This window comes from Stegostoma tigrinum, chromosome 1 (assembly GCF_030684315.1).
Source record: "Stegostoma tigrinum isolate sSteTig4 chromosome 1, sSteTig4.hap1, whole genome shotgun sequence".
Lineage (NCBI taxonomy): Eukaryota > Metazoa > Chordata > Chondrichthyes > Orectolobiformes > Stegostomatidae > Stegostoma > Stegostoma tigrinum.
In genome coordinates this window covers 146458428-146485975 of record NC_081354.1, presented here as the reverse complement: position 1 = coordinate 146485975, position 27548 = coordinate 146458428, and the positions used below count along the sequence as shown (strand labels likewise).

Here is a 27548-nt window from a genome sequence, read left to right as displayed (position 1 = left end):
AACACAGTGTGAAGCTGGAGGCACATAGCAGACCAGGCAGCATCAGAGGAGGAGGAGGAACGCTGACATTTTGGGTCGGGCAAAGCCTCTTCTAGGGATGCCTATCTTGAAGAAGTTACCCTCCTCCCTCAATGGTTACTATTCTTTGTTTGTTGTCACTCAATCACCTCCATATCTATGATAACCATCTTTGTTATTCCGAGTTTCAACTTTAATCACATGCCAGTCATGCAGCACTTTATAGAGTACCTTTTGGGAGTCCAGATTAGCAGCATTACCTTCAATAATCCTCTCTGTTACCTCATCAAAAAACTCCAGCATGTTAATTAAACATGATTTGCCCTGAAGAATTCCTTCCTGATTTTGCTGAACTAAACTGTGGTTCATCAAGGAAATTACTAATTTAATCTCAAAATATTGTTTGAGGAAGCTGTCCCACCATCAAACTCAGTGGCCTGTTGTCATGGGGTTATCTTAAACGCTTTTTTGAACAAGGCTGTAACATTTTCAATTCTCCAATCCTCTGCCACAATTGCAAATTCCACACCAGAAGTACTGGAAATATACCCCAAAAAGAGTTGCTGTATTCAGAAAAAGACATACAACTCAGAATAAAACTGTAAAGATTTGAAAGCCAGAAATACTTTCAAACTGTCTATCCTTCAGTTTAAGGAATAGTAACCCCATTGTTCCTATAAAAGATGTGAAATTTGTTACAGAAGAGTTATGAGAAAAGAAATATAACGAAATATATATTTTAAAGATTCTTGCACAATTTTAAAGCCAAAAATGCTCTAATTTACCATGAAATAAATATTGAAATCATAACATGTTACTGACTTGTTCAGTAAGATCCAGCTGATCAGGAGGTTTGATGAGTGACTTCCCCAAAGTCCAGTCATCTCCATCTCCCAAATCAGTTCCATCGTCATCATCCTGTAACAAAGTGAAAATTTTAATTCTGTGAGAAATAATTATGCAGGTTTTAGAAACATAAATTAGCTGAACTCGCTGCACATGTTTACAGACCTCCTAACAGTGATCAGGACCAGGGGCGCAAGATGCACCGGGAAATAGATAGGACATGTCAGAAAGGCAAGTCACCGTGATCATGGGGGACTTCAATATGCAGGTGGACTGGGTAAATAATGTTGCCGGTGGATCCAAAGAAAGGGGATTCATGAAATGTTTACAGGATGGCTTTTTGGAACAGCTTGTGATGGAGCCCTCAAGGGAGCAGGCTATTCTGGACTTAGTGCTATGTAATGAGCCTGACTTTATAAAAGATCTTAAAGTAAGGGAACACTTAGGAGGCAGCGATCATAATATGGTAGAGTTCGGTCTGCAGTCTGAAAGAGAGAAGGAAAAATTGGATGTAATGGTGTTACAGTTAAATAAAGGTAATTACAGGGGCATGAGAGAGGAATTGTTGAAAATCAACTGGAAGGAGAGCCTAGTGGGGAAGGCAGTAGAGCAACAATGGCAGGAGTTTCGGGGTGCGATTGAGGACACAGTACAGAAGTTCATCCCAAAGAAAAGAAAGATTATCTGGGGTGGGATTAGACAGCCATGGCTGACAAAGGAAGTCAGGAAATGTATCAAAGAAAAAGAGACAGTCTATAAAGTGGCCAAGAGCACTGGGAAATCAGAAGATTGAGAAGGTTACAAAAACAATCAGAGGAGAACAAAGAGAGAAATAAGGAAGGAGAGGATCAAATATGAAGGTAGGCTAGCTAGTAATATTAGAAATGATAGTAAAAGCTTCTTTTGATACATAAGAAACAAACGAGAGGCAAAAGCAGACATTGGGCCGCTCCAAACTGATGCTGGAAGGCTAGTGATGGGAGGAAAGGAAATAGCTGAAGAACTTAATAAATACTTTGCGTCAGTCTTCACAGTGAAAGACATCAGTAGGATCCCAACAATTAAGGAGAGTCAGGGGGCAGGGTTGAGTATGGTAGGCGTTACAAAACAGAAAGTGCTAGTAAAGCTAAAAGGTCTAAAAATTGATAAATCTCCTGGCCCCGATGGGCTACATCCTAGAGTTCTGAGGGAGGTGGCTGAGAAAATAGTGGAGGCTTTGGTTGTGATCTTATAAAAGTCACTGGAATCTGGGAAAGACCCAAATGATTGGAAATTCGCTGTTGTAACCCCCTTGTTTAGGAAAGGATCAAGACAAAAGATGGAAAATTACAGGCCGATTAGCCTAACCTCGGTTGCTGGTAAAATTCTAGAATCCATTGTTCAGGATGAGATTTCTAAATTCTCGGAAGTGCAGGGTCGAGTTAGAACAAGTCAGCATGGATTTAGTAAAGGGAGATTGTGCCTGACAAACCTGTTAGAATTCTTTGAAGAGGGAACAAGTATGTTAGGCCAGGGAAACCCAGTGGATGTTATCTATCTATACTTCCAAAAGGCCTTTGATAAGGTGCCTCATGGGAGGCTGCTCAGTAAGGTGAGGGCCCATGGTGTTTGAGGTGAGCTACTGGCTGGGTTTGAGGATTAGCGGTCTGACAGAAGGCACAGAGTTAGGATAAAAGGCTCTTTTTTGGAATGGCAACCAGCGACAAGTGGTGTCCCACAGGGTTCAGTGTTGGGGCCACAGCTGTTCACTTTGTACATTAGTGATCTGGATGAAGGGACTGGGGGCATTCTGGCAATGTTTGCCAATGATACGAAGATAGGTGGACAGGCAGGTAGTACTGAGGAGGTGGGGAGGCTACAGAAAGATTTAGACAGTTAAGGAGAGTGGCTGATGAAATTCAACGTGAGCAAATGCAAGGTTTTGTACTTTGTAAAAAAGAATACAGGCATGGACTATTTTCTAAACGGTGAGAAAATTTGTAAAGCAGAAGTACAAAGGGATCTGGTCCAGGATTCTCTAAAAGTTAACTTGCAGGTAGAGTCCATGATTAAGAAAGTGAACATAATGTTGCCGTCTATCTCAAGAGGGTTGGAATATAAAAGCAGTGATGTGCTTCTGAGACTTTATAAAGCTCTAGTTAGGCCCCATTTAGAATACTGTGTCCAATTTTGGGCCCCACACCTCAGGAAGGACTTACTGACACTGGAGCATGTCCAGCGGACATTCACACGGATGATCCCTGGAATGGTAGGTTTAAGGTACGATGAAAGGCTGAGGATCCTAGGATTGTATTCATTAGAGTTCAGAAGGCTGAGGGGAGATCCAATAGAAACTTAATAGATAATGTATGGCTTAGAAAGGGTGGATGCTGGGAAGTTGTTTCCATTAGGCGAGGAGACTAGGACCCGTGGGCACAGCCTTAGAATTAGAGGGGGTAAATTTAAAACAGAAATGAGGAGACATTTCTTCAGCCAGAGAGTGGTGGGCCTGTGGAGTTCATTGCCATGGAGCGCAGTGGAGACTGGGACGTTAAATGTCTTCAAGGCAGAGATCAATAAATTCTTGATCTCGCAAGGAATCCAGGGCTACGGGGAGAGTGCAGGGAAGTGGAGTTGAAATGCCCATCAGCCATGATTAAATGGCGGAGTGGACTTGATGGGCCGAATGGCCTTAATTCCACTCCTATGTCTTATGGTCTTATAAATTGCCAATAAATAAGTTGTCCGAACTAAATTCTTTCAAAAGGCTATACTGCTACTGAAGTAATTAACCAGCAAATTTCCAAACTGTAGTCTCAATTAAATAACAATATTTCCAAAATTCACCAAGTATATGATATTACAATGTGCTTCATACAACAGCAATTAACAGAAACAACAACTTTTGGTCAGAATTAATCTTTACTTTTAAAAAAAACTGTTCCGAGGAGTTTCACTGAAACGCAATTAAAAAGAAAATGGATGCAAATCAAAAATGGAAATATTAGAAGAAGGGAACAAAAGCTTGGACAAAGAGGTGGTCTAGATAATTGAAAAAAATGACAAAGCTTGTAGCCAAGGAAGCTAGTGCCAGAGTCTCAAATCACCAATCACAATAACAGTGATTGATATGGGACTGGGAAGGTAGGAATGGTAGACTGAAAGTTAGAATGTTCATTGGTCAGACAACAGAGTTGAAGGAAACTGTGACACTGGAGTTACACAAGTAGAAATCAAGATAATAAAATATGAGGCTGGATGAACACAGCAGTCCCAGCAGCATCTCAGGAGCACAAAAGCTGATGTTTCGGGCCTGGACCCTTCATCAGAGAGGGGGATGGGGTGAGGGTTCTGGAATAAATAGGGAGAGAGGGAGAGGCGGACCGAAGATGGAGAGAAAAGAAGATAGGTGGAGAGGAGAGTATAGGTGGGGAGGTAGGGAGGGGATAGGTCAGTCCAGGGAAGACGGACAGGTCAAGGAGGTGGGATGAGGTTAGTAGGGAGGAGATGGAGGTGCGGCTTGGGGTGGGAGGAAGGGATGGGTGAGAGGAAGAACGGGTTAGGGAGGCAGAGACAGGTTGGGCTGGTTTTGGGATGCAGTGGGTGGAGGGGAAGAGCTGGGCTGGTTGCGTGGTGCAGTGGGGGGAGGGGACGAACTGGGCTGGTTTTGGGATGCGGTAGGTGAAGGGGAGATTTTGAAGCTGGTGAAGTCCACATTGATACCATTGGGCTGCAGGGTTCCCAAGCAGAATATGAGTTGCTGTTCCTGCAACCTTCGGGTGGCATCATTGTGGCACTGCAGGAGGCCCATGATGGACATGTCATCTAAAGAATGGGAGGGGGAGTGGAAATGGTTTGCGACTAGGAGGTGTAGTTGTTTATTGCGAACCGCGCACAGGTGTTCTGCAAAGCAGTCCCCGAGCCTCCGCTTGGTTTCCCCAATGTAGAGTTAGCCACACCGGGTACAATGGATGCAGTATACCACATTGGCAGATGTGCAGGTGAACCTCTGCTTAATATGGAAAGTCATCTTGGGGCCTGGGATAGGCGTGAGGGAGGAGGTGTGGGGACAAGTGTAGCATTTCCTGCGGTTGCAGGGGAAGGTGCCGGGTGTGGTGGGGTTGGAGGGCAGTGTGGAGCGAACAAGGGAGTCATGGAGAGAGTGGTCTCTCCCGAAAGCAGACAAGGGTGGGGATGGTAAAATGTCTTGGGTGGTGGGGTCGGATTGTAGATGGTGGAAGTGTCGGAGGATGATGCGTTGTATCCGGAGGTTGGTGGAGTGGTGTGTGAGAACGAGGGGGATCCTCTTTGGGCGGTTGTGGCGGGGGCGGGGTGTGAGGGATGTGTTGCGGGAAATGCGGGAAACACGGTCAAGGGCGTTCTCGACCACTGTGGGGGGAAAGTTGCGGTCTTTGAAGTACTTGGACATCTGGGATGTGCGGAAGTGGAATGCCTCATCGTGGGAGCAGATGCAGCGGAGGCGGAGGAATTGGGAATCGGGGATGGAATTTTTGCAGGAGGGTGGGTGGGAGGAGGTGTATTCTAGAGACCACTCTCTCCGTGACTCCCTTGTTCGCTTCACACTGCCCCCCAACCCCACCACACCCAGCACCTTCCCCTGCAACCGCAGGAAATGCTACACTTGCCCCCACACCTCCTCCCTCACGCCTATCCCAGGCCGCAAGATGACTTTCCATATTAAGCAGAGGTTCACCTGCACATCTGCCAATGTGGTATACTGCATCCATTGTACCCGGTGTGGCTTCCTCTACATTGGGGGAACCAAGCGGAGGCTTGGGGACCGCTTTGCAGAACACCTCCGCTCAGTTCGCAATAAACAACTGCACCTCCCAGTCGCAAACCATTTCCACTCCCCCTCCCATTCTTTAGATGACATGTCCATCATGGGCCTCCTGCAGTGCCACAATGTGCCACCCGAAGGTTGCAGGAACAGCAACTCGTATTCTACTTGGGAACCCTGCAGCCCAATGGTATCAATGTGGACTTCACCAGCTTCAAAATCTCCCCATCCCCCACCGCATCCCAAAACCAGCCCAGTTCGTCCCCTCCCCCCACTGCATCACACAACCAGCCCAGCTCTTCCCCTCCAACCACTGCATCCCAAAACCAGTCCAATCTGTCTCTGCCTCCCTAACCTGTTCTTCCTCTCACCCATCCCTTCTTCAAAAAAGAACGGTCCAGACCCAAAATGTCAGCTTTCCTGCTCTCCTGGTGCTGCTTGGCCTGCTGTGTTCATCCAGCTCTACATTTGTTATCTCATTATAACTTGTAATTTGTTTCTTCGACATATGCTTTTTTCATCTAGCTTGTATACTTCCATCTGTATTATAAATTTCCGATCATTCCTGCGAAGCTAAGTCAGTAAGAAAAATTGGAAAATATTTTTGCTCTTTTCATGCTGGACAATGGCCTTCTCAGAAGTTAGTGCCACAAATTGCAAGGCAACTTCTAAAATATGGCAATGCCAGTGCAAGGACAAGTCAATTTCACAAACAAGTTTTACAACAAGAATTCAACCCTTATTTACATAAGTTATTCAGCAATTTCCATAGGCCTGGCAGGTAAAATCCGATATGTTGGCAATGAACTTCGGTTCTAACATTAGCTTCCTGTCTGCCATATTTGAAGCTAATATTTCAATGTCAGAAAAATAGGGAGAAGATAAACATTTTTCTGGGCCTTTGCTTCTAACAGTCACCTCTGAATCATTTTGTTATCTCGCCCTATGTTATGTTATAAAATTATTGTCCTCAAATAATAGTAATAATTTCACGTGATTATTAACTATTGGTGATTTACAATATTCACTTTCAAATTAATGTATGTTATCAATTAAAATTCCTTACCTTCTTAGACTTCTTTGATGTAGCTTTAGCGGATGGTACTGGAGGCGGGGCAGTAACCTATTAGGAAAATGTTGTAAATTGTTGATGTTAATGTATTATTACTTACCAACTAATTCATTTTTAAAATCATAATTATTTCAAAGTCTACATCCAATGATAGACAATGTCAGCACTTCCAACTCATTTTTGTCTTCAAACTTTTCCAATTTACAAAACACTCAGCCAGCTCCCAATGCCTTGAACTAAAAAAAAAGCAAAACGTAAAAACCTGCAAACAAAGAAATACATAGAATAGATTGGAGTAAATCCCAGAGTGGTGAAACAGTCAAGATAAGCTTCAAATTAGGACGTTTCTTTATAAATTGCCAGGGCGACTAAAGTTTGTTTCAATGCAATTACTTAAGAATCTCAAATCTAGGATTCTCGAAAGTATATGCAGGGCAAATGAAATACTAAATTTTAACTTGTTCCATTTGATTGTTATATGTTTCATGGACTAAACTGATCTTTAAAAAGGAAGAAATGTGCATCTGAAAGGGCTGCAGTCGTTATCTGAACAAGGCAAGCTTTGTGAGACCTTTGTGGAATAAACAAAGCCATCTGCACTTAAATTATGTTATCTAAAAACATCAAAATTAGCACAAAGAAAATCACTTTTCCTGTTTAATTCACAGTGGCAGTGTCACTGTACCAGGAAGCAAGAGCCCCAGGCTAATGTTCTGGGATAAACTATTGAAATCTCACCATTCCAGATAATGACACTGATTTCAATAAAAATCTGGAATGAAAAATGCTGGCCGAATGGCAAACAACTGACTACATCTGCAGGAAGTGCACCCAACTCCAGCTCCTTGAAAACCGTGTTAGGGAACTGGAGCTGGAGCTGGATGAACTTCGGATCATTCGGGAGGCAGAGGGGGTTATTGAGAGGAGTTACAGGGAGGTAGTCACTCCTCAGGTCCAAGAAAAAGGCAGATGGGTTACGGTCAGGGGATGGAAAGGGAAACGGCAGGCAGTGCAGGGATCCCCTGTGGCCATTCCCCTCAACAATAAGTATACCGTTTTGGATACTGTTGGCGGGGGATGACTTACCAGGGGAAAGCAGTGGGGCACAGGTCTCTAGCACAGAGTCTGTCCCTGCTGCTCAGAAGGGAAGGGGGAAGAGGAGCAGAGCAGTAGTCATTGGGGACTCCATATTTAGGGGGACAGATAGGAGGTTCTGTGGGGATGAGAGAGATTCACGGTTGGTGTGTTGCCTCCCAGGTGCCAGGGTGTGTGATGTCTCTGATTGTGTTTTTGGGATCCTTAAGGGGCAGGGGGAGCAGCCCCAAGTCGTGGTCCACATTGGCACCAACGACATAGGTAGGAAGAGAGATGGGGATTTAAGGCAGAAATTCAGGGAGGTAGGATGGAAGCTGAGAGCTAGGACGAACAGAGTTGTTGTCTCTGGTTTGTTGCCCGTGCTAGTGAGGCGAGGAACAGGGAGAGAGAGGAGTTGAACACGTGGCTACAGGGATGGTGCAGGAGGGAGGGTTTCGAATTCTTGGATAATTGGAGCTCTTTCTGGGGTAGGTGGGACCTCTAAAAGCAAGATGGTCTTCACCTGAACCAGAGGGGTACCGATATCCTGGGGGGGGGTATTTGCTAAGGCTATTTGGGTGGGTTTAAACTAATTCAGCAGGGGGATGGGAACCAAAATTGTAGTTCGACTATAGAAAAGGTTGAGAGCAGGGTGGTCCGAAATAAAGTTTCAGGGACGCAAGATGGCACTAGCAAGCAAGACGTTGGTTTGAAGTGTGTCTACTTCAATGCCAGGAGCATCCGGAATAAGGTGGGTGAACTTGCAGCATGATTTAGTACCTGGGTCTTCGATGTTGTGGCCATATCGGAGACATGGATAGAGCAGGGACAGGAATACTTGTTGCAGGTTCTGGGATTTAGATGTTTCAGTAAGAACAGAGAAGATGGTAAAAGGGGGGAAGGTGTGGCATTGTTGGTCAAGGACAGTATTACAGTTGCGGAAAGGATGTCTGGGGACTCGTCAACTGAAGTAGTATGGGCTGAGGTTAGAAACAGGAAAGGAGGTCACCCTGTTGGGAGTTTTCTATAGGCCTCCGAATAGTTCCAGAGATGTAGAGGAAAGGACAGCAAAGATGATTCTCGATAGGAGTGAGAGGGACAGGGTAGTTGTCATGAGGGTCTTCAACTTTCCAAATATTGACTGGGAACACTATAGTTCGAGTATTATAGATGGGTCAGTTTTTGTCCAGAGTGTGCAGGAGGGCTTCCTGACACAGTATGTAGATAGGCCAACAAGGGGCGAAGCCACATTAGATTTGGTCATGGGTAATAAGCCTGGCCAGGTGTTAGATTTGGAAGTAGGTGAGCACTTTGGTGATAGCGATCAAAATTCTGAAATGTTTACTTCAGTGATGGAAAGGGATAGGTGTATACCACTGGACAAGGGTTATTGCTCAGGGAAAGGCAATTACGATGAGATTAGGCAAGATTTAGGGAGCATAGAATGGAGAAGGAAACTGCAGGGGATGAGCACATTAGAAATGTGGTGCTTATTCAAGGAAAAGCTCCTGTGTGTCCTAGATAAGTATGTACCTGTCAGGCAGGGAGGAAGTTGTAGAGTGCGGGAGCCGTGGTTTACAAAGGAGGTGGAATCTCTGGTCAAGAGGAAGAAGAAGGCTTATGTTAGGATGAGATGTGAAGGCTCACTTGAGGGCTACGAGGTAGCCAGGAAAGACCTAAAGAGAGAGCTCAGAAGAGCCAGGAGGAGACATGAGAAGTTGTTGTCGGATAGGATCAGGGTAAACCCTAAGGCTTTCTATAGGTATTTAAGGAATAAAAGAATGACGAAAGTAAGATTAGGCTCAATCAAGGATAGTAGTGATAAGTTGTGTGTGGAGTCAGATGAGATGGGGAAGCACTAAATGAATATTTTTCAACAGTATTCACTCTAGAAAAAGACAACGTTGTCGAGGAGAATACTGAGATACAAGCTACTAAACTAGGTGAGATTGAGGTTCACAAGGAAGAGGTATTAGAAATCCTACAGAGGATGAAGATAGATAAGTCCCCTGGGCCGGATGGGATTTATCCTAGGATCCTCCGGGAAGCCAGGGAGGAGATTGCCAAGCCTTTGGCATTGATCTTTAACTCATCATTGTCTACAGGAATAGTGCCAGATGACTGGAGGATAGCAAATGTGGTTCCCCTGTTCAAGAAGGGGAGTAGAGACAACCCTGGTAATTATAGACCAGTGAGCCTTACCTCAGTTGTTGGTAAAGTGTTGGAAAAGGTGATAAGGGATAGGATTTATAATCATCTAGAAAAGAATAAATTGATTAGGGATAGTCAGCAGGTTTTATGAAGAGAAGGTCGTGCTTCACAAACCTTATTGAGTTCTTTGAGAAGGTGACCAAACAGGTAGATGAAAGTAAACCAGTTGATGTGCTGCATATGGATTTCAGCAAGGCATTCGATAAGGTTCCCCACAATAGGCTATTGTACAAAATGCAGACGAATGGAATTGTGGGAGACATAGCAGTTTGGATCGGAAATTGGCTTGCTGAAAGAAGACAGAGGGTGGTAGTTGATGGGAAATGTTCATCCTGGAGACCAGTTACTAGTGGTGTACCGCAAGGGTCGGTGTTGGGTCCACGGCTGTTTGTCATTTTTATAAATGACCTGGATGAGGGCGTAGAAGGATAGGTTAGTAAATTTGCAGACGACACTAAGGTCGGTGGAGTTGTGGATAGTGATGAAGGATGCTGTAGGTTGCAGAGAGACATAGATAAGCTGCAGAGCTGGGCTAAGAGGTGGCAAATGGAGTTTAATGCAAGTGTGAGGTGATGCACTTTGGTAGGAGTAACCAGAATGCAAAGTACTGGGCTGATGGTAAGATTCTTAGTCGTGTAGATGAGCAGAGAGATCTCAGTGTCCATGTACACAGATCCTTGAAAGTTGCCACCCAGGTTGACAGGGCTGTTAAGAAGGAATACAGTGTTTTAGCTTTTATTAATAGAGGGATCGACTTCCGGAAGCAAGAGGTTATGGTGAAGCTGTACAAATCTCTGGTGCGGCTGCATTTGGAGTATTGTGTACAGTTCTGGTCACCAAATTATAAGAAGGATGTGGAAGCTTTGGGAAGGGTGCAGAGGAGATTTACTAGGATGTTGCCTGGTATGGAGGGAAGGTCTTACGAGGAAAGGCTGAGGGACTTGAGGCTGTTTTCATTAGAGAGAAGGTTGAGAGGTGATTTAATTGAAACATATAAAATAATCAGAGGGTTAAATCGGGTAGATAGGGAGAGCCTTTTTCCTAGGATGGTGACGGTGAGCACGAGAGGGAATAGCTTTAAATTGAGGGGTGAAAGATATAGGACGGATGTCAGAGGTAGTTTCTTCACTCAGAGAGTAGTAAGGGAATGGAACACTTTGCCTGCAACAGTAGTAAATTTGCCAACTTTAGGTACATTTAAGTCGTCATTGGATAAGCATATGGACGCAAATGGAATAGTGTAGGTTAGAGGGGTTTGAGATCGGTATGACAGGTCGGCACAACATCGAGGGCTGAAGGGCCTGTACTGTGCTATTATGTTCTATGTTCTATGTAACTAATGTGATTGTTGTAAAAACACACCTGGTTCACTAATGTCCATTACAGAAGAAAATCTGTCATTCTTACCCAGTCTGGCCTTGGAGGAAGTACAACATCGGTTACAAGAATGCATTCAGTCGTTAAATTATAAGGAAAGATTATATAAGTTAGGTCTGTTTTCTCTTGAATTTATAAGATTAAAGGGTGATCTGATCAAAGTCTTCAAGACATTAACAGGAAAAGATCGGACAGATAAAGATAAAACTATTTCCACTGGTTGGGGATTCCAGGCCAGGGGGCATTGTCTAAAAACAAGTAACAGACTGTTTGAGAAAGATTTCGGAAATTCTTCTACACTAAGGGTGATTAGGGTTTACAGTTCTCTTCCACAGATGGCAGTTGATGCTGGATCATTTGTTAGTTTTAAATCTGAGGTCGAAAAACTTTTGTTCAGCAAAGGTGTTGTGGGATTATGGGTCAAAATCAAGTATATGTTTGTAATATATGTAAATGATCTGGAGGAAGGTGTAGGTGGTCTGATCAGCAAGTTTGCTGATGACACTAAGATTGGTGGAGTAGCTGACAGCGAAGGGGACTGTCAAAAATTACAGCAGAATATAGATAGACTGGAGAGTTGGGCAGATAAATGGCAGATGGACTTCAAACCGGGCAAATGCAAGGTGATGCATTTTGAAAGATCAAATTCAAGGGTGAACTATACAGTAAATGGAAAAGTCCTCGGGAAAATTGATGAACAGAGAAATCTGGGTGTTCAGTTCCATTGTTCCCTGAAGGTTTCAACGTAGGTCAGTAGGGTGGTCAAGAAGGCATATGGCATGCTTTCCTTCATTGGGCGGGGTATTGAGTACAAGAGTTGGCAGGTCATGTTGCAGTTGTATAGGACTTTGGTTCGGCCACATTTGGAGTACTGTGTACAGTTCTGGTCACCACATTACCAAAAGTATGTGGATGCTTTGGAGAGGGTGTAGAGGAAGTTCACCAGGATGTTGCCTGGTATGGAGGGTGCTAGCTATGAAGAGAGGTTGAATAGATTAGGATTATTTTCATTAGAAAGACGGAGATTGAGGGGGGACCTGATTGAGGTCTACAAAATCATGAGGGGTATAGACAGGGTGGATAGCAAAAAGCTTTTTCCCAGAATGGGGGACTCAATTACTCAGGGTCATGAGTTCAAAGTGAGAGGAGGAATGTTTAAGGGAGATATGCGTTGGAAGTTCTTTACACAGAGGGTGGTGGGCGCCTGGAACGCGTTGCCAGCAGAGGTGGTAGACGCAGACACGTTAGCGTCTTTTAAGATATATTTGGACAGGTACATGGATGGGCAGGGAGCAAATGGTCACAGACCGTTAGAAAATAGATGACAGGTTAGACAGAGGATCTTGATCGGCGCAGGCTTGGAAGGCCGAAGGGCCTGTTCCTGTGCTGTAGGTTTCTTTGTTTCTTTTGTATGCAGTTAGGCCACAGATCAGCCATGATTTCATTGAATGGTGGAACAGACTTGAGGGTGATAATGGCCTACTCCTGCTCCTATGTTCCTATGGTACATACAAGTCCAAACCCATAGCAATGAGGTTGATTCTTAATTGCCTTCTGAAATGGCCCTCCCAAACCACTCACATCAAAGGGCAATTACAGATGGGCCTATATCCTATGAATGATGTCACTGTTTGGCTTGCTGAGCTGGTGCGTTGTTCTCCAGATGTTTCATTACCCTGCTGGGTAACATCATCAGTGCAGCCTCCGATGAAGCACTCTTGTGTTTTCCCACCTGTTATTTAAGCTCTGGTGTCCGTTGAGCTGGGTTAGTTCACTTCCAGTTTTCCTTCGTAATGGAGTGCATATGGGATCTAGCTCTATGTGTTTAATGACGGCTTTCTTAGTGGAGAACCAGTCTTCTAGGAATTCCCATGTTTGTCTTTGCTTGGCATGTCCAAGGATCCTGGTGTTGTCCCAATCAAACTGGTGGTTTCCTTGTCCATATGGTTGGAGATGAACGAGTATTGGTCGTGTCTTTTTGTTACAAGTTGATGTTCATATACTCTTGTCGCTAACTTTTTTCCTGTCAGTCCAATGTTTGTCACAATCTTTGCAGGGGATCTTGTATATGACGTTGGTTCCATCTAAAGTGGGTACCGGGTCTTTGGTTCAGGTTAGCACTTGGCATAGTGTTGATGTGGATTTGTGTGCTCCTCTGATGCCCAGTGGTCGTGGGAGTATTGTGGAGGTTCACGTGCGTTCTTGATGTAAGGTACCATGATGAGCGTGTCGAGGCACGTAGTGTCTTCCTGATGTCGTTCTTGTAATAGGCATCTTCTGACCCAGTTGTTCGGGTATCCATTGTCCTTGAACATTTGGAAGAGGTATTCTTCTTTTTGGCATAGTTATGAGTTGCTGCTTTGTTGTTGCCCTTTTGAATAGTGTTTTCACTCAACTTTGTTTATGGGTGTGAGGGTGGTTGCTATTGAAATTCACATGCTCAGTGTGTGTGGCTCTCCTGAGTACCTTTGTTAGGAGTTCCCTGTTAGTCCTGCATTCCCCCATGACGTCCAGAAATGGGAGCTGTTTGTTCTTTTTCTCTTCCTTGGTGAATTTGATCCCGGTGGGACTGTAATTTATTAGTCGGTGTGTCTCTACTAGTTTGGTCCGTTTAATGACGAAGGTGTCACCCACATATCGTATCCATAGTTTTAGTTGGATTTGCAGAAGGGCTATGCTTTCGAGTCTCTGCCTCACCACTTCAGCTATTAGTCCAGATATAGATGATCCCATGGATTCTCAATTTCTAGTCGCACTAGAAGCCATATTGAAGACAAACAGCATCAATGAAGACACACAACAAGCCATAAGACAGACAATAATCCCAACAATGACCAGAAGGAGTGAGCTTAACATTCTTAACACATCGGAAAGGAAGGCCCTAGAAGGACTGAAAAAGGTCAAAAACATCATAGTACTATCAGTGGACAAAGGGCGCATGACGTAATACTTAACAAACGAGACTACCTCTCCAAAGCACAGACACCACTAGCCGATGAGAACACATACCGGCAAGTGCAGATCGACCCACAACTGGACAACAAGATACTCAACACGCTAAAGAGACTCAAACAGACCAGATAAATCAAGAAAACAGACTACCAAAGAATAAAACCAGAAGGAACTAACACCTCCCCCTACCCTGTTCCCGATTCTACAGCCTTCTGAAGGTACACAAACGGGAAGTACCCCTCAGGCCCATAATCTCCCTGCCAGGCATGCCATCACATAGACTAGCCAAGGAGTTACAACACAAACTAAAGTACCTCATCTTTAGTCATGCCACTCACCTCTCATTCTTCTCTATTCCAATGACTATAAGTCCAATCATATGAAAGGTGACACCTGGTGGTATTATTGCTAGATTATTATTCTAAAATCTTCAGTTAAGGTTCTGCAAACCTGGATTTGAATCCTGCCATGGCAGCTGGTGGAAACTGAATTAAATAAAAAGCTGGCACAGGGAGCATAATGATCACCATGAAACCATTGTTGATTGTCAGGAAAATTAGCTGGCTCACTAATGTCCTTTGCGCTCCTCCACATCAGGAATTTCATAAAAGTAGTGCTAGCTTCTTCTTTTCTCAGTCTTCAGAGGGAAAACAGTGGTAATGGTATTGTCCCAATTGCAAGTGACATCATTGGTTTTGGTGGGTTCTCTCATGACTGAGGATTCTGACGTGAGTAAAGTGCGAATGACCACAAAACTAGTCCCTTCATGTTACCCCTGTTGGTGCTTGGGAAAACATCTGAAACTTCCACTGGACATGCTGTCTATTGTAAGTTTGATACAAATCATCCTCAAACCATGCTGCACCAAATTGTATGGCTACTTACATTCACATGGACTGGTCCACAGAGAACAGAGAAGTTGTCTGCAATACTGAAATTTATAAGGCTCTTTTTTGTTGTATCATTGTACTCTTGTATATTTTGCACTGATTACTTTAATATTATTTAGCTCAATATAGTGCCCATTGAAGATCTACTTAGAGATTCTATAGTTGTACATGTTGGAGACATTGCCTATTCATTTAAGTTGAATTTTATAGAAGGTATTTTCCATGATGTTGAACTCAACATAACAAAATGCATTGTGCTTCTGATTTTGTCCTCCTGATGAACCCTTGTGATGTTTTCAGGTGTTTGTTGTGGTTGAGCTTTGGTAAGGAGTTTATAGTAAACTGAGGATTCTGCACCACACAGCAGGTTATAAGGACAATGGCCTTTTAGAGTTTGACTTTAGTCTTCTATTTAATGCTGTTCTGTTTCCAGACATGATTAGGCAGTTAGCCAAAGTCACAACTTGTTTTCTGAACAAGTTTATATTTTGGTATCTTCATTAATAATAGCATCCTGAGACAGCACATTTTTAAGGTATAACAATTTCTCTATGACTTTGAGACTGGTGCCATCAACAGTTACAAGTGATGTTTCATAACATGTGCGTGGTCTTGGCTGAAACATAACCTGGGAAACTGCTTTGTTGGCCAAGGGTTTTTTAAGCACTCAAGAACAGGTTTGTCATTGTCTGGATAACTTCCTTGTTAAAGGCAGACAGAGTAAAACTATCTGTACCTGAACGTCATTGGTTACAGCCACTGTCACCATGGGAGTTGGGTGATGGGTGTCAGGACTCCATTTCGCTATTCATTCACAGGATGTGGCTGCCTAGCTCAGCATTTATTGCCCGGAGGGCAGCTCAGAACCAACCAAACTGCTGTGGGTCTGGAGTAACATTTAGCCCACACCAGGAAAAAAACAGCAAGTTCCTCCTCTGAAGGATATTAGTAAACCAGATGGGCTTTTCCTGACTGTTAACAGCAGTTTCATGGTCAGTTTTAAACTCTTAATTCCACGTTTTTATGGAATTTGGATTCCATTGTCTGTCATGGTGGAATTCAAATGTGGGTTCCTAAGACATTACCTGTGTCTCTAGATTAGTAGCCCAATGATAATGCCACCAAGTCATCACCTCCCCTATGGATCAATCTCTATGGCAGAGACACATTAAGGTAAGTGGAATTTGTTCTGAACACTCTTTATCTTTGATACTAAATTGTATTTAAGTACCTTTTCCCAGTTCAGTTTTGCTAAAATCAGATCACAATTTAACAAAAACAGCTTTTACTAAATATCAATTGACAGGTTTTTCATTTTACAGAATGTGCTCACTGTAAAAGTTCACATCTTTGAGTTTAGTTTCATTTTAATGGTGCAAATGGTAACGATTATGGAGACTGGTGCAAACATCAGTGGAAAAGCAAGATTCGTAAGCATGTAGCTTGGTACACCAACCAGATCATTGTCCTTTTCCACAATTGCCGAATTCATTCTGAAACATAGAAAATAGGAGCAGGAGTAGGCCATTTCTCCCTGTGAGCCTGCTTCCCCATTCAATGTGATCATGACTGGTCATCCAACTCAGTACCTTGCTCCCACTTTCTCCCCACACTGTTTGATCTCTTTAGACCCAAGGATCATATCCAACTCTTCCTTGAAAATATTCAATGTTTTGACCTCAACTTCTTTTTATGACAAAAAATTCCACAGGTAAACTACGCTTTGGGTTTAGAAATGTCTCCTCATCTAACTCCCAAATGATCTATCCCCTATCCTTAGATTGTGATCCCTGATTCTGGACTCCCTTGTCATCATGAACATAATGAGTTATAATTACTTGCTCCAAAGTTCTCCTTAACCTATACCCCATCCATCTGCATGACATAGTTTTCTAGATTTAGACACAAACCATTCCATTGGCCTGCTGTGTTCATCCAGCCTCACATTTTATTATCTTGGAATCTCCAGCATCTGCAGTCCCCATTATCTCTGATACCATTTCATATTAGGTCTGATACAAAATGGCTGAAATGAAATATCCTGAATTCTGTGACATCTTTAGCATTTGATTAAATCCCATCACAGTTAGTATTAGGTAATACTTATCTTTAAATGTAAACATGGCAAAAAGTTTAACAAGTATAAGAAAACAAAGCTTTTTTTGAAATTACCGATCTGGTTTTAGTTTTCAGTGGCATCTCGATGTCAGGCCGATTTAAGAATGAAGAATCTGACTCTAACGAGGAGTTCAGAGAACAAATCTAACTCTAATTCTAACAGTGAGAGTGAAGATGGTTGATCGAAGAGTAAATCTTTAACAGGAAGTGGTGAAAAGAGCGTATCTATCAATAACACTGTCTAGCAATGAGAGTGAATAGTGTAAATCTAACTCTTTTTACAGTGAGAGTGAAGACAGTGTATCTTATTCTAACTGTAAGAAGAAAGAGAATCTAATTCTAACCCTAACAATAGAAATGAAGAGATTGAATCTAGTTCTAACAATAAATGTGAAGAGAAGAGTGGATCTAACTCTAATAGTAAGAATAAAGGTACTGGATCTAACTCTTTAACAATAAAAGTGAGGAAAGTAAAGCTAACTGATCAATTTAATTTCTTCGGTGCAACACCAGCGGAAGTTGAAGCTTGTCGCCTTGGCAACGACAGCATCCACCATCCGCCGCGGAAACAAACCAAATCGGCAACTAAACAGCGTGAAATGCAAACGATCAAACTGTAACAATAAAACTAATCAAAGGGATGGTCGGGTGGTTGGGGGCGGAAGGATGGAAGATGATGGGGAGAAATACCCCGCAAGTTAAAAAACTGTCAAATGGCCATTCGGCCAGTGGTAACCCGGGACAACCGGACTGCCCGCAGCCGCGCCTGGATGAGCGGAAACGTCTGCCCTTCAAATCGAAAAGCAAATTCGGAATTTCCCATCGAGCTGGGTTTTTTTTTCAGCGCCGATTTAGCCGGGGATATTGTGGAGGAATGGAATAATGTCGATTTTTTTTCGGGAAGGGGGTGGGTCCTGTGAGGCGCTCGGTGGTTGCCACTTCCGTAGCCGGAAGTTGGAGTTGAGTCACTGTCTCTGCGGGAGCCGGAGGTGGTACAGAGAGGATGAGTTAGTGAGAGCGACCGCAGTAACCACCACCATCATCACCGCCGCCTGAGGAGACTGAGATACTGATCCCTGGGACGGTGAGTTCATTCAGTAAGTCACAAGGAGCAAACGCCGCACCTACGTCTCGACTTCTTTTATTCAAAATGATGGAAGAAATCGATCGATTTCAAGTGCCCACAGCCCGGTCAGAAATACAACCGCTGGTAAGGATTAAAGCAAAACTGACAAATACTCTCCAACGCGTATTTTTTAGAGCTCAGTAGTTTCAGCAGTCACTTATTTACATTGTACCCTCCAATGGTTTGGAGCTCAGGGTCTTTTCTGATTTTTCTTTTTAATCTTGTTTTGCTTTGGGATGTAAGGAGCGGGGGAGGGGGGCGGGGTGGCCGTGGTGCGCGTTCATTGTTAACAATAAAACAGACTGTTCCTTAATATTTGTTTTTTCCACTGCTTCCTTTCACAGCCACCCCTACCCCCGCCTGATAATGTGTGAACTTCCTATTTTTTAAAAGTGAAAATTTGCATTTTAGTGTACTTATGCAAGTTTTAAAATATGCATTGGCTGCTGAGCCCAAATTTGCTGTCATTTTAGCCATTTGTTCTAGGCTTTCGTGGGAGGGAGCAAAGACCAAATTTGTGGGGGATTGCAGTAAATCCCAATTGACTTTAATGTTGTCCCCTCTACATCAAAGAGTGAAGGAAGGTTACTGATAAAATTATAGAAGAAATATATGATTTAATGAGAGTTGGACTAGTTTTAATTCTGACGTTGATTTGGAATAGCAGTTCTAATGTATTGAGGGATTGGATTATTGGAGTTTCACTGAAGTTTTGAAAAATGAGGAGGGGGTCTCAGAAACCTATAAGGTTTTCACCGGAATAGACACGGTAAACGCAGGAAAGAGGAGTCCTGAAATAGAAGTCACAATTTAATGGTATGTGATTGGCCATTTAGGACTTAGATGAGTACAAATTTCTTTACCCTGGGAATGGTGATCCTATGGAATTCAGTGCTGCAGTAGGCAGTCAAGGTGGAAAAAATGCATGTTTTCCAGAACGAGTTGAATATAGTTCTAGGGACTAAAAGGCACAAAGGTTTTGGGGAGGATGTGGGAATAGGAGCTAAACTGGATGATCAGCCATGATCATATTGAATGGCAAAGTACACAACAGTGAATGGACTACCCCTCTGGTTTTCTATGTTTCTATGTTTTAAGTGTGACTACTACTTCATTTTAGTTTAAAATGAAATATAACGCAAAGAACTCTTCAAATTTCAAGAGCTTGTCTTCTACATCAGGTCTATGCTTAACAGACTTGTATTCATATTTAGGAAGTACTCTGAGTTTCTTACGTCTGTCAAATATGTGCTGACAGTTTTTTTATTTTTTAGAGGGCATGGATGTCTATAAATTGCATTTAAGTAGAACACCAGTAGGTTGAAACAAATTTTGCTATAATTCACTGTAATGTTCTTATTCCTACTGAGTGTTGCTATTCTGAAAAGTGCTACAAATGTAGTTTTAATGAGAAATACATTTTACACAAAAGAATATAAGATTGCATTAAGAATAAAAACATAACATCCTCTGTGTGTGACAGAGAGCCTCACAATTATTTTTGAAGTATGATCATGCTCCTCCAAACAAATGACATTTGGGTCCTGCAGTAATAAATGAGGTAAATGAACATTTAATCTGTTTTGATGGTATTACTCTGAGTGGGAAATGTTGGCCATGTCACCAGGAAGACTTTGACTCTTTCAACAGTCTTACTAGGTCTTTGGCAATCTGGACAGATGATAGCCTTTGGTATAACAATGTGCTTATTGTATGGTAGTTCTGACAATGTAGCACTTGCTCAGTGTTGCACTGAAGTATGAATCTGTGTATTCAGGTACTGGAGTATAGCCACTAAAAGAGAATCCACCTTGTCCTCACATACCATACCACCCCACCAACGTCTGGATACAACGCATCATCCTCCAACACTTCTGCCATCTACAATCCGACCCCACCACCAAAGACATTTTTCCATCCTCACCCTTGTCTGCTTTCCGGAGAGACCACTCTCTCCGGGACTCCCTTGTCCGCTCCACGCTCCCCTCCAACCCCACCACACCCGGCACCTTCCCCTGCAATCGCAGGAAGTGCTACACTTGCCCCCACACCACCTCCCTCACCCCGCTTCCAGGCCCCAAGATGACTTTCCACATCAAGCAGATGCTCATCTGCACATCTGCCAATGTGGTATACTGCATCCGCTGTACCCATTGTGGATTCCTCTACATTGGGGAAACCAAACGGAGGCTTGGGGACCGCTTTGCAGAACACCTCCACTCAGTTCGCAATAAACAACTGCACCTCCCAGTCGTGAATCATTTCAACTCCCTCTCCCATTCCTTAGACGACATGTCCATCCTGGGCCTCCTGCACTGCCTTAATGATGCCACCCAAAGGTTGCAGGAACAGCAACTCTTATTCCGCTTGGGAACCCTGCAGCCCAATGGTATCAATGTGGATTTCACAAGCTTCAAAATCTCCCCTCCCCTCACTGCATCCCAAAACCAGCCCAGCTCGTCCCCGCCTCCCTAACTTGTTCTTCCTCTCAGCTATATCCCCCCACTTCAAGCCGCACCTCCATTTCCTACCTACTAACCTCAACCTGCCCCCTCGACCTGTCTGTCCTCCCCGGACTGACCTATCCCCTCACTACCTCTCCACCTATCTTCTCCTCTATCCATCTTAGGTCTGCCTCCCCCTCTCTCCCTATTTATTTCAGAATCCTCTCCCCATGCCCCTTTTTCTGATGAAGGGTCTAGGCCCGAAACGTCAGCTTTTGTGTTCCTTAGATGCTGCTTGGCCTGCTGTGCTCATCCACCTCCACACTTTGTTATCACTGGAGTATAGCCTTCTGAGTTAATCTTTGACTTTGAGTTGTGTGTGCTAAGATCAGGCGAACTAACATTTAAAATACCTTTTGAATACTTTTAATGAAATCGATCAATATCTTTCAATGTAGTGATTTTGAAGGAGGCTAAGAATATTTCACAGTATAATTCATTCCAGTAAGAACAAACAATAATAAATCACCAGCGATAGTAGGAACTGCAGATGCTGGAGAATCTCAGATAACAAAGTGTGGAGCTGGATGAACACAGCAGGCCAAGCAGCATCATTGGAGCAGGAAAGCTGATGAAAGGTCTAGGCCCGAAATGTCAGCCTTCCTGCTCCTCTGATGCTGCTTGGCCTGCTGTGTTCATCCAGCTCTACACCTTGTTACCTTGGTAATAAATCACCTGCAGGTTACATTGAAGCAAAATATATAATTATTATGAAATGCACAGAGTGCTGGAAATAGTCAGTAGGTCTGACAGCATCAGTGAAGAAAGAAACGGAGTTAATGAGCCATGTCTGTGAATTTTCATTAAGGCGACATCATTGAGATTGGCCATTTTGTTATCAGTTTCAATTGGCATGTTTTCTAGCAAAGTCACTGTAATGTCAAGTTGGAATATTTGCTAATTTATTTACTTTCTGAGCTGAAATGCTTGCTCAATGATTTCCCAAGCCGAGATCAGCCGAATCAGATCAGACTAGAAATGAACCTAACGTCTTGGAGTGTATGACTCAAATGTTTAAGGGGAGCACTAGCTATTTCTATGAACACGTGAATGTCCAGCAGTAATGAAAATCAAGTCCTTTTTTACATGAAGTTTCTGGCTGAACTGTATGCATGCTTGAAATCCAGGACAATTAATGTTTCCAGATGTAAGAAACACCCCATCCCATGTGGAAGTGACGAGCACTTGATGAAGTATACACCACTATAGGACTATAAGGCTATATACATATAGCCTTAAGATAGCATACCCCAAGGCCTTGTTCATTGTAGCTGGTAACTCCGATTAGGCCAACCTCAAGAGTGTGCTACCAAATTACTACTAACATGCCTCCTGTCCCACCAGAATTTCAAATATAATTGACCATTGCTACACAAAAAAAAATGCCTACCATTCCATCCTTAGCCTGCATTTTGGGAAATCGGGTCATAATGTTGTTCTTTCTTCTGGCTTGTAAGCATAAACTGAAATGTGAGGATTCAGTACAGAAAGTCATACGGTGCTGGTCTGAGGCAGTGGATGAGCTCTTACGTGACTGTCATGTGTCAGTGAGGTCAAAACCGAGAGGCCACCCTAAACCGTTACAAATTTCATCAGTAAGTATGTAGAAGACTGTGTGCCAAAGAAGTTAATCCACATGTTCTCCAAATGTAACTACAGATCAACTGGGAGATCCATTCCATACAGAAGTCGAGACCTGAGGCATTTGAGTGGATGACCATAACCTATGCATGAAATCCAGATACAACCTTCCCAAAGCCATCACAGCCACTAAAGAGAGAATACCAGACTAAGCTAGAGTACCAGACTAACCAGCCGAGCACCTGGCGTTTGTGGCAAGGCTTACATGACAAAGTGAAGTTGAATAGAATTGCTGGCAACAATTCATTCCCCCCTGATGAGCTGAATACATTCTACATTTGTTTTGAACAGAATTTCAGTGGAGCGATATCACCTGCCCTGACAATCTCGGGTGCACCAGTACCCACTCACCGTCACAGGTATAAGATTGGCTGCCTTAGGAGTGAACCCATGGCAAGTGATCAGCTTAGACGTAGTCCCTGGCTGTATACTAAGATTCTGCACAGGCCAGCTGTCTTCAATTTCTCCTTCCTACAATCTGCAGTTCCCACAAGCTTAAGAAGATCACTATCATCCCAGTGCTGAAGAAGTATCAGCACAGCATGCCTCAGTGACTACCTGATGGCTCTGACATCCATTATTAAGAAATGTTTTGAGATATTAGTCATCGTGCACTCCAGCCTCCCAGATTGCTTTGATCCAATATAATTCACCTACAGGTCCACAGCAGATGTCAACTTCTAGCCCTCTACTCACCCCGAAACATTGGATAATAAGCATACCTATGTCAAACTCCAACTTATTGACTACAGCTGTGCCTTCAACATCATAATTCCAAACAAACTCATATTGAGACTCCAAGACCTCGGACTCTGCTCTCCCCTCTGCAACAGGATCCTTAACTTAGAGTCTTAGAGTCTTACAGTATGGAAACAGACTCTTGCTAGTCCACACTGACCATGTTCCCAAACTAAACTAGCCTCAACTACCTGCATTTGGCCAATGTCCTACCAAACCTTATCTCTTCCTGTACTTGCCCAAATGCCTTCTAAACGTGGTAATTATACCTGCATCCACCATTTCCTGTGGTAATTCATTCCACACATGAACTACACTCTGTAAAAGAACAAATTGTCTCACGTGTCCTTTTGAAACCTTTTTCCTCTCATCTTAAAAATATGCCCTCTAGTCTTAAACTTCCTTACCATAGGGAAAAGATCCTTCCTATTCAATGCCCCTCTCATTTCTTAATAATGGATGTCAGAGCCATCAGGTAGTACATCATGAGAGTAAACCGGTTGATGTGGTGTATATGGATTTCAGCAAGGCGTTCGATAAGGTTCCCACAATAGGCTATTGTACAAAATGCAGACAAATGGAATTGTGGGAGATATAGCAGTTTGGATCGGAAATTGGCTTGCTGAAAGAAGACAGAGGGTGGTAGTTGATGGGAAATGTTCATCCTGGAGACCATTACTCGTGGTGTACCGCAAGGGTCGGTGTTGGGTCCACGGCTGTTTGTCATTTTTAGAAATGACCTGGATGAGGGCGTAGAAGGATGGGTTAGTAAATTTGCAGACGACACTAAGGTCGGTGGAGTTGTGGATAGTGACGAAGGATGCTGTAGGTTGCAGAGAGACATAGATAAGGTACAGAGCTGGGCTGAGAGGTTGCAAATGGAGTTTAATGCAGACAAGTGTGAGGTGATGCACTTTGGTAGGAGTAACCGGAAGGCAAAGTGCACGGCTAATGGTAAGATTCTCAGTAGTGTGGATGAGCAGAGAGATCTCGGTGTCCATGTACACAGATCCTTGAAAGTTGCCACCCAGGTTGACAGGGCTGTTAAGAAGGCATACAGTGTTTCAGCTTTTATTAATAGAGGGATCGAGTTCCAGAACCAAGAGCTTACGGTGAAGCTGTACAAAACTCTGGTGCGGCCGCACTTGGAGTATTGTGTACAGTTCTGGTCACCGCATTATAAGAAGGATGTGGAAGCTTTGGAAAGGGTGCAGAGGAGATTTACTAGGATGTTGCCTGGTATGGAGGGAAGGTCTTACGAGGAAAGGCTGAGGGACTTGAGGCTGTTTTCATTAGAGAGAAGAAGGTTGAGAGGTGACTTAATTGAAACATATAAAATAATCAGAGGGTTAGATAGGGTGGATAGGGAGAGCCTTTTTTCCTCGGATGGTGACGGCAAGCACGAGAGGGCATAGCTTCAAATTAAGGGGTGAAAGATATAGGACTGATGTCAGAGGTAGTTTCTTTACTCAGGAGTGAGGGAGTGGAACGCTTTGCCTGCAATGGTAGTAGATTTGCCAACTTTAGGTACATTTAAGTCGTCATTGGATAAGTACATGGAATAGTGTAGGTTAGATGGGCTTAAGATCGGTATGACAGGTTGGCACAACATCGAGGGCCAAAGGGCCTGTACTGTGCTGTAATGTTCTATGTATGATTTTATATACCTCTAAGGTCACACCTCAAACTCCTAGGCTCCAGTGAGTAAAGTCCCAGCCTATCTAGCCTCTCTCCTTTTATAACTCAAACCCTCCATTCCTGGCAACATCCTGGTAAATCTTTGCTGAACCTTCTCCAGTTTATAACATCCTTCTTGTAGCAGGGCAACGAGAACTGCTCACAGTGCTGCAGAAGAGGCCTCGCCCTCAACAAGATGTTCTAGCTCCTATACTCAAAAGACCTGAGCAATGAAGGCAAGCGTGCTAAACACCTTAACCATCGTGTCTACCAGTGATACAAATTTCAATGAATTAAGTACCTGAACCCTGAGCTAACTCTGCACATTGCTACCCTGGGTCCAACCATTAACTGTGTAAGTCCTTGTTTGTTTTACTAAACTGCAATATCTTGCATATATCCAAATTAAACTTCATCTGCCACTCCTCAGCCCTTGACCCAATTGATCAAGATGTCTTCGTAATCTTTGATAACTTTCTTCGCTTTCCATGATGCTACCAATTTTGGTGTCATCTGCAAAACGTATTTTCCATGCCTCCAAATCTTGCATGCAAATGACAAACAAAGGTGGACTTGGTACCAATCCCTGGGGAGCACTGCTGATCACTGGCCTCCAGTCCAAAAAACAACCCTCCACCACCACTCTCTAACACCACCTGTCACCCACACACCGCAATCACTAAGGATAAGTGATAAGACCTCCTCCACAATAATCCTCAACACTGATACTGGCAATGCTGTGAACTCAGCCCGTTCGTATACTGCTCATACACTCTCAATTCTGTGGCCACATGTTGCTGTAACACTATTTACAAGTTTGCTGATGACACTACTGGGCCAGATCTCAATAACAGGCAGAGTATGAGAGACAGACTGAGACAGATCGACAGATTGCTTAGCGTCACGGTTAATTGACAACAGTCACTCTATCAACAAAACAAAGGAGCTGGTTATTGACTTCGGGAAGCAGAGTGGACATCACACTCGCATCTGTATCAATGGTGATGAGGTGGAGATGGTCGAGAGTGTTAGGTTCCTGGGAGTGATGATCACCAACAATCTCCTGTTCGATCCATGTCAACGCTACAGCTAAAAAAACACACCAAAGTGCCTCTTTCCGTTAGGAGCCGAAGTAAATTAAGCATGTCCAAAATGATTCCTACCAATTTTAATAGTCTATCACAAAGCATCCTATGTAGATGCATCACAGCTTGGTATGGCAGCAGCTTGCCCAAGACTACAAGAAATTAGTGTTGTGAACATAAGCGAGCCCATCACAAAGCAGGTTTCCTTCCATTGACTCTGTCCATACTTCCTGCTGCCTTGAGAAAGTAGCCGAGATAATCTAAGGCCTCTCCCAACCCAGTCAGACTCTCTCCCACTCTCCTCTGTTGGGCAGAAGGTACAAAAGGTTGAAAATGTATCAACAGGTACAAGAACAGCTTCTTCCCCACTGTTATCAGACCTTGAAATGGACCTCTCTAATCTCAAAGTTGATCTCTCTCTGCACCTTCTACGTAGCTATAACGCTATACTCGGCATTTGGTTCCATTATTCTGTTGTACTTATGTAAGATATGATCTGCCTGAATAGCATGTAAAATAATATCTTTCACTATCTCAGCGCATGTGCCAATAATAAATCAAATCAAAACATCTTTGTCATAAGTATTAATGTGTGCCTGTGGACTATTTCTTTGGAAAGACAATCTAATATTAAATCCAGAGCAATTCTACCTTCAATAATCTAGACAACTATGCCAATATGTACAAATTTCTCTCAAATGCTAAGTGTTCCATGTGTTTGGAGCAGGCCAAGTATCAATAGGCAACTTTACCTATTGCCTGCCACTTTAACGTGCCTCCCTGGTCCCTGGAAAACCTATCTGTCTCTGGCTTGCTGCAGTGTTCCAGCAAAGCCCAATACAAGTTGGAAGAACAACACCTCATTTTCTGCTTGGGGACCCTACAGCCCTCCGGACTCAATATTGAGTCCAATAATTTTGGGGCCTAAACTCTCCCATGTTCCAGCCCCCTACCCCACCCACCAGGCCTTGTTACCACATAGCCTGCCATTACACACCCCCTGTTGTTAGTCACTAGCAGTCCCCATTAACCACTATTCACTTTCCAAGCCTGATCATTATCAACTCCTTTGTCCAACTGTTTTTCTTTCTCTCTCTTTGGGCTCTACCCTATCATTTACTCCCTACCCTACCCTCCTCCCTATTTTCTGCATATATGATGTTTTCCCAGCCCCCATCAGTTCTGAGGAAGGGTCACCGGACCCCAAACATTAACTCTGATTTTTCCTTCACTGATGCTGCCCGACAAGCTGGGCTTTTCCAGCAACTTTGTTTTCATTCCTGATTTACAGCATCTGCAGTTCTTTCTTTTTTTTTAATGAATGTCAAATCTTTGAATATAACAGAGAAGCTCAGCATAGTCATACAGCACAGAAGTAGACCCTATAGACCAACTCGTCCACGCCAACCAGATATCCTAAGCTGATTTGGTCCCATTTG

General features: G+C 43.4%; 2 protein-coding genes across 3 annotated transcripts in view; one reads left to right on the top strand and one right to left on the bottom strand.

Annotated features, from left to right (window-relative positions):
- The window catches only part of dnai1.2 (dynein, axonemal, intermediate chain 1, paralog 2), a 244312-nt gene extending 226242 nt beyond the window's left edge, over window positions 1-18070 (bottom strand). The window contains exons 1-3 of the mRNA XM_059651517.1: window positions 17393-18070; window positions 6711-6767; window positions 841-936 (exon numbers count right to left, since the gene is read on the bottom strand). Of these exons, the coding sequence (XP_059507500.1) occupies window positions 841-936; window positions 6711-6767; window positions 17393-17419 (180 nt within the window). The 5' untranslated portion in view covers window positions 17420-18070. The remainder of the gene's footprint in view (window positions 1-840; window positions 937-6710; window positions 6768-17392) is intronic.
- Window positions 18071-18276: 206 nt separating this feature from the next.
- fam219aa (family with sequence similarity 219 member Aa) overlaps window positions 18277-27548 on the top strand; it is a 67051-nt gene continuing 57779 nt past the window's right edge. Inside the window, exon 1 of one of the 2 annotated variants that reach the window (XM_048537208.2) lies at window positions 18277-18548. In XM_048537208.2, the coding sequence (XP_048393165.1) occupies window positions 18489-18548 (60 nt within the window). In that variant the 5' untranslated portion in view covers window positions 18277-18488. The remainder of the gene's footprint in view (window positions 18549-27548) is intronic. The other variant, XM_048537198.2, reaches the window with a different exon arrangement.